The following is a 16,666-nucleotide window of genomic DNA, read 5'->3' on the forward strand; positions in this document are numbered from 1 at the left end:
TTTGGGGACCCCTGACCTAGAGCATCGTGGATGGAGGGCGATTAATAAGTAATTATTTGACGTTATTTGTATATTTTTTAATAAATTTTATTGTAAGTTATCTTTTTATTATATTTTATTATTTTCTTGTATTCTTTTTAGTTATTTTCTGTTATAGTATTTTATTGTATTAATTTTTTTAGTGTTTTTAATCATTTTTTAGTGTTTTTTATTATTTTTTATTGGGTTGCTAGGAGACCAAGTTGGAGGAGCTTAGCCTTCTAACTGGCAGCAATTGGATAAAAGCAATTATTCCTCTCTCTCTCTAATTAGGACTTTTCCCATCCCAATTTGCACTTCCAGAATTTGCAGCACTTTATCAGTCACCTTGTGTTTACAATATTTATATGGTGCACCTTACCCAGTCTACTTTTACAATCTCTCAGTTTTAATCCATGTTTTTATTAGTTCTTGTTTTTTATTGGCTAATGTTTTATTTTATTTTATTTTATTTTTTTTATTGTGCAAGTTGTTGTCTATTGCTGTGTTTTATACTGCTACTGTTTTTATTCGGGCTTGGCCCCATGTAAGCCGCCCTGAGTCCCCTCCGGGGAGATAGAGGCGGGGTATAAAAATAAAGTTATTATTATTATTATTATTATTTTCTTTTTGTTGTATCAACCTAGAGCCGTGGATGATGGGTTGTGTTGTCAAATTTCGAGGTTGGGGGGCCTGTAGTTTTGTTGTTTTGTGAATTGCCGTGATGCCATCACTCTTTTATATATATAGATACTAGCTGTGCCCGGCCACGCGTTGCTGTGGCAAAGTGGTGGTGGTATTGGTTAAAAATTGTTGTGTAATTTTTATTTGATGTTATTTGCATTTTTTAATTAATTTTATTGTAAGTTATATTTTTATTTATTATATTTTATTATTTTCTTGTATTATTTTTAGTTATTTTCTGTTATTATAGTATTTTATTGTATTAATTTTTAGTGTTTTTTATTATTTTTATTGGGTTGCTAGGAGACCAAGTGGGTGGAGCTTAGCCTTCAAACTGGCAGCAATTGGATAAAAACTATTATTCCTCTCCCTGTAATTAGGACTTTATTTTTCTTTTCTTTTTGTTGTGTCAACCTAGAGCCGTGAATGATGGGTTGTGTTGTCAAATTTCGAGGTTGGGGGGCCTGTAGTTTTGTTGTTTTGTGGGTCGCCGTGATGCCATCACTCTTTTATATATATAGATATTGTTATATTGACACAGGAGACATGCCTAATCAGATATGTTAAACGGCACTAGATATTTTTTATTGTTTTATTTGTATTTATTTTTTATTCTTTTATTAACACTGGGCTGAGTGGGTTGCTAGGAGACCAAGTTGGAGGAGCTTAGCCTTCAAACTGGCAGCAATTGGATAAAAACTATTATTCCTCTCCCTGTAATTAGGACTTTATTTTTCTTTTCTTTTTGTTGTATCAACCTAGAGGCGTGGATGATGGGTTGTGTTGTCAAATTTCGAGGTTGGGGGGCCTGTAGTTTTGTTGTTTTGTGGGTCGCCATGATGCCATCACTCTTTTATATATATAGATATTGTTATATTGACACAGGAGACATGCCTAATCAGATACGTTAAACGGCACTAGATATTTTTTATTGTTTTATTTGTATTTATTTTTTATTCTTTTATTAACACTGGGCTCAGTGGGTTGCTAGGAGACCAAGTGGGCCGAGCTTAGCCTTCTAAGTGGCAGCAATTGGATAAAAACAATTATTGCTCTCTCTCTAATTAGGACTTTATTTTTCTTTTCTTTTTGTTGTATCAACCTAGAGGCGTGAATGATGGGTTGTGTTGTCAAATTTCGAGGTTGGGGGGCCTGTAGTTTTGTTGTTTTGTCCTCTGCCCTGATGCCATCACTCTTTTATATATATAGATAATAATATAATATAATAATAATAATATTAATAATAATATATTAAGATATATCTAATTCCTTGTATTCCAGGATGCGGTGCTCAACGCCTGTTCCCGGGGCTGCCGTCTGTTTTCCATCTGTCATTTTGTGGACGCCACCGTGGAGCTGAATGCGACCCGGGCCGAGTGCGAATCAGGTGAGATTCCTGGAGCGGAGACACTGTCCAGACCCGCTTCCTCCCACTTAGCGTGGTTGTCATCTCCCCGGCGCTTGCGGGGCTTCTGCTACGGATTTCGGATAACGCAAAGCCCAGGTGGCGAGCAGATCAAAGAGTCCGTGGCTCCGTTTCTACGGGTTGGAATATCTTGTATCGCATTCTAGGTTTGAATATATAAATTCATAGGACATTATAATTGTGTATATATACTAGCTGTGCCCGGCCACGTGTTGCTGTGGTAAAGTGGTGGTGGTATTGGTTAAAAGTTGTTATGGAATTTTTATTTGACGTTATTTGTATTTTTTTAAATTAATTTTATTGTAACTTATCTTTTTTATTTATTATATTTTATTATTTTGTAGTATTATTTTTAGTTATTTTGTTATAGTATTTTATTGTATTAATTTTTTAGTGTTTTTAATTATTTTTATTGTATTATTTGTATTTATTTTATTTTTTTATTCTTTTATTAACACTAGGCTGAGTGGGTTGCTAGGAGACCAAGTGGGTGGAGCTTAGCCTTGGATAAAAACAATTATTGCTCTAACCTCTAAGTAGGACTTTATTTTTCTTTTCTTTTTGTTGTATCAACCTAGAGGCGTGGATGATGGGTTGTGTTGTCAAATTTTGAGGTTGGGGGGCCTGTAGTTTTGTTGTTTTGTGGGTCGCCGTGATGCCATCACTCTTTTATATATATAGATATATTTGTGTATATATGTATGTATGTATATACACACATACATAGACACAGATATACACACATGTATAAATACATATATACATGCATATATACACACACATGTGTATGCACACGTATACATACACATACATATACACACATGTATATATATACACACATAAATGTATATGTACACATGTATATACACACAAACATATACACACATACACCCAAATAGGTATGTACACATGTATATACACACAAACATATATATACACATACATGTATAAATACATATATACATGCATATGTACACACGTGTATGCACACGTATACATATACACACATGTATATATACACACATAAATGTATATGTACACATGTATATACACACAAACATATATATGCACATACATGTATAAATACATATATACATGCATATGTACACACGTGTATGCACACGTATACATATACACACATGTGTAAATACATATATACATGCATATATACACACATGTATATGCACACGTATACATACACATACACACATAAATGTACATATATGCACATGTATATATACACACATAAATGTACATATATGCACATGTATATATACACGCATACAAACAGGTAGGTGTGTACACATGTATATACACACAAACATATATATATACACACATGTATATATATATATACACACACACATACATGCACATGTATACACACACATATACACACATAAATGTACATATATGCACAGTTATATATACACACATACACACAGGTAGATATGTACACATGTATATACACACAAACATATATATACACACATGTATATATATATATATACACACACACATATACATGGACATGTATACACACACATATACACACATAAATGTACATATATGCACATGTATATATGTATACATGTATATACACACAAACATATATATACACACATGTATATATATATATATACACACACACATATACATGCACATGTATACACACACATATACACACATAAATGTACATATATGCACATGTATATATACACACATACACACATAAATGTACATATATGCACATGTATATATACACACATACACACAGGTAGATATGTACACATGTATATACACACATGTATATATATATATATATATATATATATATATATATACACACACATATTCATGCACATGTATACACACACATATACACACATAAATGTACATATACGCACATGTATATATACACACATACACACATAAATGTACATATATGCACATGTATATATACACGCATACAAACAGGTAGATATGTACACATGTATATACACACAAACATATATATACACACACACACATATATATATATATACACACACACATATACATGCACATGTATACACACACACATATACACACATAAATGTACATATATGCACATGTATATATACACGCATACAAACAGGTAGGTGTGTACACACGTATATACACATGTATATATATACACACACATATACATATATCACACACACATATATACATACACACATACCACAGACACATATATAATTGAGCTTTCTCTTCCTCCTCTTCTCATCCTTTTTCTCGTTCCCTTCTTCTTCCTTCCGCAGCCTGCATGGAAGCCTACCTGGGCGGAGAAGAGCAGTTTGGCTGCTTGACCGGATGCCGGACACAGATGCCCGTCACCCAAAGCCTGGAAGGAAAGGTAGGCGGAGCATTCCACGGGAACAACAACAACAACAACACAACAACAACAAGAATAATAATAATGGTTGTGGTGCAGCTGGCTAGTAACCAGCTGCTATAAATCACTACTGACCGAGAGAACCACTGGCAATGATCTTCGAGAGTTCTTGGAGAACGGGAGAAGTCCCAGCAGATTGGAGGAGGGCGAATGTGGTCCCTATTTATCTTCAAGAAGGGAAAAAAGAACGACCCAAACAATGACCAATGTCCGGTCAGCCTCACATCAATACCAGGCAAAATTCTGGAAAAGATCATTAAGGAAGTGGTCTGCGAACACTTAGAAACAAATGCGGTCATGGCTAATAGTCAACACGGATTTACCAAAAACAAGTCATGCCAGACTAATCTGATCTCTTTTTTCGATAGAGTTACGAGTTGGGTCGATACAGGGAATGCTGTGGATGTAGCGTGTCTGGATTTCAGGAAGGCCTTCGACAAAGTCCCCCACGACCTTCTGGCAAGGAAACTAGTCAAATGTGGGCTAGACAAAACTACGGTGAGGTGGATCTGGAATTGGCTAAGCGAACGAACCCAAAGGGTGATTCTCACCAATGCGTCGTCTTCATCATGGAAAGAAGTGACAAGTGGAGTGCCACAAGCAGGGCTCCGTCCTGGGCCCGGTTCTGTTCAACATCTTTATTAACGACTTAGACGAAGGGTGAGAAGGCACGATCATCAAGTTTGCAGACGGGACCAAACTGGGAGGGAGAGCTAACACTCCAGAAGACAGGAGCAGAATTCACAACGATCTTGACAGACTAGAGAGATGATTGGCCGAAACGAACACAATGAAGTTCAACAGGGACAAATGCAAGATATTCCACAATGGAAATCAAAGAGACAGAATGGGGGACGAGGCCTGGCTTGACAGCAGTGTGTGCGGAAAAGACCTTGGAGTCCTCGTGGGGAGGAAGGTGAACATGAGCCAGGAATGTGATGCGGCAGCTAAAAAAGCCAATGGGATTCTGTCCTGCATCAAGAGGGGAAGAGCGTCTAGATCCAGGGAAGTCATGCTCCCCCTTATTCTACTCTGCCTTGGTCAGACCACACCTGGAATCACACTGTGTCCAATTTTGGGCACCACAGTTGAAGGGAGATGTTGACAAGCTGGAAAGCGTCCAGAGGAGGGCGACTAAAATGATGAAGGGTCTGGAGAACAAGCCCTATGAGGAGCGGCTTAAAGAGCTGGGCATGTTTAGCCTGCAGAAGAGAAGGCTGAGAGGAGACATGAGAGCCATGTACAAATACGTGAGGGGAAGTCCTAGGGAGGAGGGAGGGAGCTTGTTTTCTGCTGCCCTGCAGACTAGGACGCAAGGGAACAAGGGCTTCAAACTACAGGAAAGGAAGGAGGTTCCACCTGAACCTCAGGAAGAACTTCCTCACTGTGAGGGCTGTTCGGCAGTGGAACTCTCTCCCCGGGGCCGTGGTGGAGGCTCCTTCCTTGGAGGCTTTTAAGCAGAGGCTGGATGGCCATCTGTCGGGGGTGCTTTGAAGGCGATTTCCTGCTTCTTAGCAGGGGGTTGGACTGGATGGCCCATGTGGTCTCTTCCAACTCTACTATTCTATGATTCTATGATTCTATGATTCTAATGGTTGAATGAGTTTTAATAATAATGTAATAATATAACAATATAATATAATAATAATATAACATAATAATAATAATGGTTGAATGAGTGTTAATTGTTATTGTTGTTGTTGTTATTTTCAGGCACAAGATCAGAAGCCGCCAGCCCCGTTCTCGGTCTTGGACGTGGTCTCCAACTTTTGCAACGACATTGTGAGCTCGGCGCAGAGTTTCATCTCCTCCACCTGGACCTTCTACCTGCAGGCCGATGACGGGAAGGTGGTGGTCTTTCAGGTGAGCCTCTTGCGGTCATGTTTCTGGGGGTCCGGGTCCCCAAAAGAGGCACGTTGAAGCCTCTTTGTGTGCGTCCTTCTCGCCCTCAGTCCCAGCCGGAGATGGAATATCCGGTCCCGGAGGTCCAGGCGCCCAAGTTGGAGGTCTCCGAGGAGGAGGCGGCGTGGACCCCGTCGGCCGCAAACACCCTCAAGCCCCACACAGGTAAGATGTCTACGAGGCTGGCTGGCCATCTGTCGGGAGGGATCGGATTGTGTCATATTTGGAAGATTCACACTATCAAATGCAATATTATCTATGAGGCTGGCTGGCCATCTGTCGGGAGGGATCGGATTGTGTCATATTTGGAAGATTCACACTATCAAATGCAATATTATCTATGAGGCTGGCTGGCCATCTGTCGGGAGGGATCGGATTGTGTCATATTTGGATGATTCATACTATCAAATGCAATATTATCTATGAGGCTGGCTGGCCATCTGTCGGGAGGGATCGGATTGTGTCATATTTGGAAGATTCACACTATCAAATGCAATATTATCTACGAGGCTGGCTGGCCATCTGTCAGGAGGGATCGGATTGTGTCATATTTGGAAGATTCACACTATCAAATGCAATATCTATGAGGCTGGCTGGCCATCTGTCAGGAGGGATCGGATTGTGTCATATTTGGAAGATTCACACTATCAAATGCAATATCTATGAGGTTGGCTGGCCATCTGTCAGGAGGGATCGGATTGTGTCATATTTGGAAGATTCACACTATCAAATGCAATATCTATGAGGTTGGCTGGCCATCTGTCAGGAGGGATCGGATTGTGTCATATTTGGAAGATTCACACTATCAAATGCAATATCTATGAGGTTGGCTGGCCATCTGTCAGGAGGGATCGGATTGTGTCATATTTGGAAGATTCACACTATCAAATGCAATATCTATGAGGTTGGCTGGCCATCTGTCAGGAGGGATCAGATGGTGGAATAATATCAATGAGGCTGTACTCTCATGGACCTTATTATTATTATTATTATTATTATTATTATGAGGCTGGTTGGCCATCTGTCAGGAGGGATCGGATTTTGTCTTTTCTGCCTGACAGGTTGTACTCTCATGGACCTTATTATGAGGCTTATTATTATTATTATTATTATTATTATTATGAGGCTGGCTGGCCATCTGTCGGGAGGGATCAGATGGTGGAATATTATCAATGAGGCTGTACTCTCATGGACCTTATTATTATTATTATTATTATTATTATTATTATTATTATTATTATTATTATGAGGCTGGTTGGCCATCTGTCAGGAGGGATCCGATTGCGTCTTTTCCGCCTGACAGGTTGTACTCTCATGGACCTTATTATGAGGCTTATTATTATTATTATTATTATTATGAAGCTGGCTGGCCATCTGTCGGGAGGTATCGGATGGTGTAATAATATCTATGAAGTTGGGTGGGCATCTGTCGGGAGGGATCGGATTGTGTCTTTTCTGCCTGACAGGTTGTACTCTCATGGAACTTATTATGAGGCTTATTATTATTATTATTATTATTATTATTATTATTATTATTATTATTATTATTATTATGAGGCTGGTTGGCCATCTGTCGGGAGGGTTTCAATGGCGTAATAATATCAATGAGGTTGGGTGGGCATTTGTCAGGAGGGATCGGATTGTGTCTTTTCCGCCTGACAGGTTGCACTCTCATGGACCTTATTATGAGGCTTATTATTATTATTATTATTATTATTATTATTATTATTATGAGGCTGGTTGGCCATTGTCAGGAGGGTTTCAATGGCGTAATAATATCAATGAGGTTGGGTGGCCATCTGTCGGGAGGGATCGGATTGTGTCTTTTCTGCCTGACAGGTTGTACTCTCATGGACCTTATTATGAGGCTTATTATTATTATTATTATTATTATTATTATTATTATTATTATTATTATTATTATTATTATGAGGCTGGTTGGCCATCTGTCAGGAGGGATTGGATGGTATAATAATATCTATGAGGTTGGGTGTCCATCTGTCGGGAGGGATCGGATTGTGGTATTTGAATGATTCACATTTTCATGTGCTATATATCTATGAGGCTGGCTGGCCATCTGTCAGGAGGGATCGGATTGTGTCATATTTGGAAGATTCATGCTATCATATGCAATATCATATACGAGGTTGCATGGCCATCTGTCAGGAGGGATCGGATTGTGTCATATTTGGAAGATTCACACTATCATGTGCAATATATATGATGTTGGATGGCCATCTGTTGGGAGGGATCGGATTGTGGTATTTATCATGTGCAATATATATATCTATGAGGTTGGATGGCCATCTGTAGGGAGGGATTGAATGGTGGCAGAAGGGACAGATACTTGGCGAGGGCCTGAGATGGATAGATGTGTTGTCAAAGGCTCTCGTGGCCGGAATCACTGGCTTGCTGTGTCCCAGCATCATTCTCTCCTGACGTTTCCCCTTGCAGGCATCCTCAGAGGTTGTGGAAAAAATAACACTTGTCTGTCTGAGTGTGAATGTTGCCATTGGCCCCCCTCGATTAGCTTTGGGGCCTGGCTGCTCCCTGCCTGGGGGGAATCCTTTGTTGGGAGGTGTTAGCCGGCCCTGATTGTTTCTTTGTCTGTTTTCAGGTCTCCGTGAGAAGCTGGAGCGCCCTCCGGTGGAAGAGGCCAAGAGCCAGGGCCAGCTCCTTGCGGACAGCCCTGCGCCGCCCGAACACGATTTCCTGGGATGCATGTCCAAGTAATTGTGACAATTATTACCGAAATAAGTATATTATTATTGTTATTAGCATAATCATTACTTCATTATTATCATCATCATCATCATCATTATTACATAATAATAATTATTATTACAGTATCATCATCATCATCATTACATAATAATAATTATTATTACAGTATCATCAGCATCATCATTACATCATTATTATTATTATTATTATTATTATTATTATTATTATTATTATTATTATTATAGAATATTTCTCCCCATAGGGACTCAAGGCACCTAACACACTACCTCCCATGTCCACTAGAGGGTGCTCTGGGGATCATTATTATTATTATTATTTTAAATTATTATTATTATTTTAAATTATTATTATTATTATTATTATTATTATTGTTATAGAATATTTCTCCCCATAGGGACTCAAGGCACCTAACACACTACCTCCCATGTCCACTAGAGGGTGCTCTGGGGATTATTATTATTATTATTATTATTTTAAATTATTATTATTTTAACTTATTATTATTATAAATTATTATTATTATTATTATTATTATTATTATATAATATTTTTCCCCATAGGGACTCAAGGCAGCTAACACACTACCTCCCATGTCCACTAGAGGGTGCTCTGGGGATCATCATCATTATTATTATTATTATTATTATTATATAATATTTCTCCCCATAGGGACTCAAGGCAGCTAACACACTACCTCCCATGTCCACTAGAGGGTGCTCTGGGGATCATCATTATTATTATTATTATTATTATTATTATTATTATTATTATATAATATTTCTCCCCATAGGGACTCAAGGCACCTAACACACTACCTCCCATGTCCACTAGAGGGTGCTCTGGGGATCATTATTATTATTATTATTATTATTATTATTATATAATATTTCTCCCCATAGGGACTCAAGGCACCTAACACACTACCTCCCATGTCCACTAGAGGGTGCTGTGGGGATCATTATTATTATTATTATTATTATTATTATTATTATTATTATTATTATTATTATATATTTCTCCCCATAGGGACTCAAGGCACCTAACACACTACCTCCCATGTCCACTAGAGGGTGCTCTGGGGATCATTATTATTATTATTATTATTATTATTATTATTATTATTATTATTATTTTAAATTATTATTATTATTATTATTATTATTATTATATAATATTTCTCCCCATAGGGACTCAAGGCACCTAACACACTACCTCCCATGTCCACTAGAGGGTGCTCTGGGGATCATTATTATTATTATTATTTTAAATTATTATTATTATTTTAAATTATTATTATTATTTTAAATTATTATTATTATAGAATATTTCTCCCCATAGGGACTCAAGGCACCTAACACACTACCTCCCATGTCCACTAGAGGGTGCTCTGGGGATCATTATTATTATTGTTGTTGTTATTATTATTATTATTATTATTATTATTATTATTATTTTAAATTATTATTATTATTTTAAATTATTATTATTATTTTAAATTATTATTATTATTATAGAATATTTCTCCCCATAGGGACTCAAGGCACCTAACACACTACCTCCCATGTCCACTAGAGGGTGCTCTGGGGATCATTTTTATTATTATTATTATTATTATTATTATTATTATTTTAAATTATTATTATTATTTTAAATTATTATTATTATTATTATTTTTATATAATATTTCTCCCCATAGGGTCTCAAGGCACCTAACACACTACCTCCCATGTCCACTAGAGGGTGCTCTGGGGATCATTATTATTATTATTATTATTATTATTATTATTATTATTACCTTCTGAAGTTCGGACTAAAACCCGTTGTGTTTGGCGTTTGCAGGCGTTCGGGGCTCCCGCGCTGGATCCTGGCCGCCTGCCTCTTCCTCTCGGTCGTGGTCATGCTCTGGCTCAGCTGCGCCAGCCTGGTCACCGCCCCCGATCACCACGTCAAGACACAGGTATGTCCGTGAGGTCGGATGTCCATCTGTCGGGAGGGATCGAATGGTGCCTTTCCTTCATAATAACAGAACAGGGTTGGACTGGATGGCCTTTGGGGTTCTCTTCCAACTCTGGGAGACTTTGAAATAATAATAATAATGATAATAATATATTTATATTAATGTCGATGAGGTTGGATGTCCATCTGTCGGGAGGGATCGAATGGTGCCTTCCATGATAATAACACATTGGCCTTTGGGGTTGTCTTCCAACTCTGGGAGACTTTGAAATAATAATAATAATGATAATAATATATTTATATTAATGTCGATGAGGTTGGATGTCCATCTGTCGGGAGGGATCAATTGGTGCCTTCTATGATAATAACACAATGGCCTTTGGGGTTGCTTCCAACTCTGGGAGACTTTGAAATAATAATAATAATGATAATAATATATTTATATTAATGTCGATGAGGTTGGATGTCCATCTGTCGGGAGGGATCGAATGGTGCCTTCCATGATAATAACACATTGGCCTTTGGGGTTGTCTTCCAACTCTGGGAGACTTTGAAATAATAATAATAATAATAATAATAATAATAATAATAATAATAATAATGTCTATGGGGTTGGATGTCCATCTGTTGGGAGGGATCAATTGGTGCCTTCTATGATAATAACACAATGGCCTTTGGGGTTGCTTCCAACTCTGGGAGACTTTGAAATAATAATAATAATAATGATAATAATATATTTATATTAATGTCGATGAGGTTGGATGTCCATCTGTCGGGAGGGATCGAATGGTGCCTTCCATGATAATAACACATTGGCCTTTGGGGTTGTCTTCCAACTCTGGGAGACTTTGAAATAATAATAATAGTAATAATAATAATAATAATAATAATAATAATAATAATAGTAATTTTATATTAATGTCTATGGTGTTGCATGTCCATCTGTTGGGAGGGATTGAATGGTGCCTTCCATGATAATAACACATTGGCCTTTGGGGTTGTCTTCCAATTCTGGGAGACTTTGAAATAATAATAATAATAATAATAATAATAATAATAATAATAATAATAATATTTATTTTAATTATGAGGTTGGATGTTCATCTGTCAGGAGGGATCGATTGGTGTCTTCTATGATAATAACACAATGGCCTTTGGGGTTCTCTTCCAACACTGGGAAACTTTGAAATAATAATAATAATAATAATAATAAATTTATATTAATGTCTATGGCGTTGGATGTTCATCTTTCGGGAGGGATCGAATGGTGCCTTTCCTCGACAACAGGACCAGGGTTGGACCTTTGGACCAATACATAGACTTTTCTCCAATTTTATTTTCATAATATCTTCCCTTTCCCCAAATATACTCATGTTCCCGGGTTTTAGCCTGCCGCTTTTGGACTCTTGCTTGCTGGTATATTTTTATTTCTAATATCTTCCCTTTCCCCAGAAGTTTACTGAAGTTTTCAGCCTGCCACTTTTGGACTCTTGCTTGCTGATATATTTTTATTTCTAATATCTTCCCTTTCCCCAAAGCTTACTGAAGTTTTTAGCCTGCCACTTTTGGACTCTTGCTTGCTGATATATTTATATTTCTAATATCGTCCCTTTCCGCAAAGTTTACTGAAGTTTTTCGCCTGCCACTTTTGGACTCTAGCTTGCTGATATATTTTTATTTCTAATATCCCTTTCCCCAGAAGTTTACTGAGGTGCTGGGGTTTTAGGCTGCCACTTTTGGACTCTGGCTTGCTGATATATTTATATTTCTAATATCTTCCCTTTCCGCAAAGTTTACTGAGGTTTTTAGCCTGCCGCTTTTGGACTCTAGCTTGCTGATAAATTTTTATTTCTAATATCCCTTTCCCCAGAAGTTTACTGAGGTGCTGGGGTTTTAGGCTGCCACTTTTGGACTCTGGCTTGCTGATATATTTTTTATTTCTAATATCCCTTTCCGCAGAAGTTTACTGAGGTGCTGGGGTTTTAGACTGCCACTTTTGGACTCTTGCTTGCTGATATATTTTTATTTCTAATATCTTCCCTTTCCCCAGAAGTTTACCAAGATTCCAGGATTTTAGGCTGCCACTTTTGGACTCTTGCTTGCTGCCTACGTATATTTCCTTGCTTCTTGTTTTCTCGCAGCCCCTGAGCATCAACGGGGACAAGGAGTTCCTGGAGGACCTGGGCGGGCCCGTGCCGTTCTCGCTGCGCCCGGTCATCGCGGTGGCCATCTGCCCGGCCGGAGGCGACCCTGACGAGGAGATGGCCAGCCCGCTCCCGGTCAAAGTGGATTTGGACAAGACGGCCGTCTAGGAAGGGCCTGAGTCGTCGTTTTTCCCCCCTGTCGTTCCCCTCGGTTTGCCCCACTCACACTTTTTTGTTGTGTTCTCGCCGGCAACACACAATCCGATCCCTCCCGACAGATGGCCAGCCTTCCAGGCAACACATTCCATGCTTAGGGAGTGAGTGGGGCAACGGCTTCCAAACCTTGACACACACACATACACACACAGGACTTCCGAAACATAACGACAACAACAATAACAACAACAACAATAACAACAACAACAACAATTTTATTATTTTTATTATTTTATTATTATTATTATTATTTATTTTTATTTTTTATTTTTTTATTATTTTATTGTTTTGTTATATTTATTATTTTTAATTTTTATTATTTTCAAAGGGTTGCTGTGAGTCTTTTGGGCTGGAACGTGGCAATACCGCCTGGAAAACTCACAGCAACCCGATGCTGTTAAAAAACACGACCTATTTGAGTCATAACCATTCGTGCAAAGCAGTCGGGTTGCTCGGTTGTGCAGCTTCCTAAGCCTGTATGGCATTTGCATTGCTGTGAGTCTTTCGGGCTGTATGACCACTGGGTTGCTGTGAGTCTTTCAGGCTGTATGGAGAATGGATTCTTGTGAGTCTTTCGGGATGTACAGCCACCAGGTTGCTGTCAGTCTTTGGGGCTGTATGGCTACTGGATTGCTGTGAGTTTTTTGGGCTGTATGACGATTGCATAGCTGTGAGTCTTTCTGACTGTTTGACATCTGAGTTGGTGATTCTTTGGGGCTGTATGACCATTGCGTTTCTGCGAGTCTTTGGGACTGTATGACCATTTCATTGGTGTGAGTCTTTGGGGCTGTATGGCCATTGCATTGCTGTGAGTCCTCTGGACTGTATGGCAAATGAGTTGCTGTGAGTCTTTGGGGCTGTATGGCCACTGGGTTGCTGTGAGTTTTTCGGACTGTATGTCGACAGGTTTGCTGTGAGTCTTTGGGGCTGTATGGCTATTGCATTGCTGTGAGTCTTTGGGGCTATATGACAATTGTGTTGCTGTGAGTCTTTGGGGCTGTACAGCCACCAGGTTGCTGTGAGTCTTTCGGGCTGTATGACCACTGGGTTGCTGCGAGTCTTTCAGGCTGTATGGCGAATGGATTCTTGTGAGTCTTTCGGGTTGTACGGCCACCAGGTTGCTGTCAGTCTTTGGGGCTGTATGTCCACTGGGTTGCTGTGAGTTTTTTGGGCTGTATGACGATTGCATTGCTGTGAGTCTTTCTGACTGTTTGACATCTGAGTTGCTGATTCTTTGGGGCTGTATGACCATTGCGTTGCTGCGAGTCTTTGGGACTGTATGACCATTTCATTGGTGTGAGTCTTTGGGGCTGTATGGCCATTGCATTGCTGTGAGTCCTTTGGACTGTATGGCAAATGAGTTGCTGTGAGTCTTTGGGGCTGTATGACAATTGCGTTGCTGTGAGTCTTTGGGGCTGTACAGCCACCAGGTTGCTGTGAGTCTTTGGGGCTGTATAACCATTGCGTTGCTGTGAGTCTTTCGGGTTGTATGGCAACTGCGTTGCTGTGAGTCTTTTGGGCTGTATGACCATTGCATTTCTGTGAATCTTTCGGACTGTATGGCCACTGCGTTGCTGTGAGTCTTTGGGGCTGTATGGCCAAAAACTTCTGGAACATCCCCATAACAGCCCGAAAGACTCACAGCAAACCAAATAATTATTATTATTGTATATTTTTGGCTTCAATAGTTGCATTTCTCCGTGGCACTTTCTAATAACGTCGAGACGAGGCTGGCCGGCCGGCCATCTGTCGGGAGGGATCAAATGGTGGGAAGGGACCTTATTTAATAAAGAAGGCGGTAAATACGATCTATCACGAAGACCAATATCAATGGCCACCGATTCCCACAACCTCTGGGGAAAGCCTGCCCTAGGTGTGGGAGAAACGTCAGGAGAGCATGCTACCGGAAACTCACAGCGACCCAGTTTTTTTTTTCTCCCTTTTTTTTGCACTGAACGCGGTGGCGGCACGTCCCGCCGTGTGTCTGCGATGCTGTCGAAGAACCTCTCGCTTTTTCCGGACGGGCGGGGGGTCTCGAAACCCCTTTTTCCCAGCTCGGGCGGGGGCGGTCTCGAAACCCCCTTTTTTCCCCGACCCCGGACCGCTTGTAAATTCCGCCGAAACGCGCTGTTGACGTTGTACAGAGATTTAACTTATTTCCGTTTTGTTTTGAAACCGTAGTCATGCTTTCTAACATATCTGTAAGGACAAAGGAGATATATATACATATATATATAATATTATATATATTATATATATGTATATTTATTCACGGGCACACCGATCAAACGAATTATCGATATCTATCTTAACTGTATCTGTATCACTAATAAAATAATTTTCTTTTTGTCCGTCCCAACGGTGTCGGGTTTCTGATTGAGGTTCCGGGTCTTAGGCTGCCACTTTTGGACTCTTGCTTGCTGGGGGCGTTTTGTTACGTATGTACATTGCCGCCATACAGGTTTAAATTTATTTATTAATAGTAATATTAGTATTAATACTTATTAATAGTATAAATATTAATATTTATCAATAGTATAGGCTGCCACTTTTGGACTCTTGCTTGCTGGGGGCGTTTTGTTACGTATGTACATTGCCGCCACATAGGTTAATATTTATTTATTTATTAATATTAGTATTAGTACTTACTAATAGTATAATAATATTAATATTTATCAATAGTATAGGCTGCCACTTTTGGACTCTTGCTTGCTGGGGGCATTTTGCTACGTATGTACATTGCCGCCACATAGGTAAATATTTATTTATTTGTTTATATTAATATTAGTATTAATACTTATTAATGGTATAAATATTAATATTTATCAATAGTATAGGCTGCCACTTTTGGACTCTTGCTTGCTGGGGGCATTTTGTTACATATGTACATTGGCGCCATGTAGGTTTATATTTTTTTATTAGTATTAGTATTAATATGTATTAATAGTATCAATATTGATATCTATTAATAGTATAAATATTAATGTTAGTATTAATATTTATTAATATTTATTAATAAATATTGATAAATTATAAATAAATAAATGTTTACATGTGCCCACGTCTTTGTTTATTTTATTTGCAGCATTTATATCGCCCCAATATAAATTATTACAAGTTATATATATACATGCAATA

General features: G+C 38.6%; 1 protein-coding gene across 1 annotated transcript in view; it reads left to right on the forward strand.

Moving 5' to 3' along the window:
* Positions 1–13,909, forward strand: part of tmem59l (transmembrane protein 59 like) — an 18,337-nt gene extending 4,428 nt beyond the window's left edge. Inside the window, exons 2-8 of the mRNA XM_062959002.1 lie at positions 1,984–2,089; positions 4,432–4,526; positions 6,279–6,428; positions 6,518–6,632; positions 9,085–9,196; positions 11,052–11,169; positions 13,310–13,909. Coding sequence (XP_062815072.1) covers positions 1,984–2,089; positions 4,432–4,526; positions 6,279–6,428; positions 6,518–6,632; positions 9,085–9,196; positions 11,052–11,169; positions 13,310–13,480 — 867 coding nt within the window. The 3' untranslated portion in view covers positions 13,481–13,909. The remainder of the gene's footprint in view (positions 1–1,983; positions 2,090–4,431; positions 4,527–6,278; positions 6,429–6,517; positions 6,633–9,084; positions 9,197–11,051; positions 11,170–13,309) is intronic.
* The last annotated feature ends 2,757 nt before the right edge of the window (positions 13,910–16,666 follow it).

This window comes from Anolis carolinensis, unplaced genomic scaffold (genome assembly GCF_035594765.1).
Source record: "Anolis carolinensis isolate JA03-04 unplaced genomic scaffold, rAnoCar3.1.pri scaffold_7, whole genome shotgun sequence".
Taxonomy (NCBI): Eukaryota; Metazoa; Chordata; class Lepidosauria; order Squamata; family Dactyloidae; genus Anolis; species Anolis carolinensis.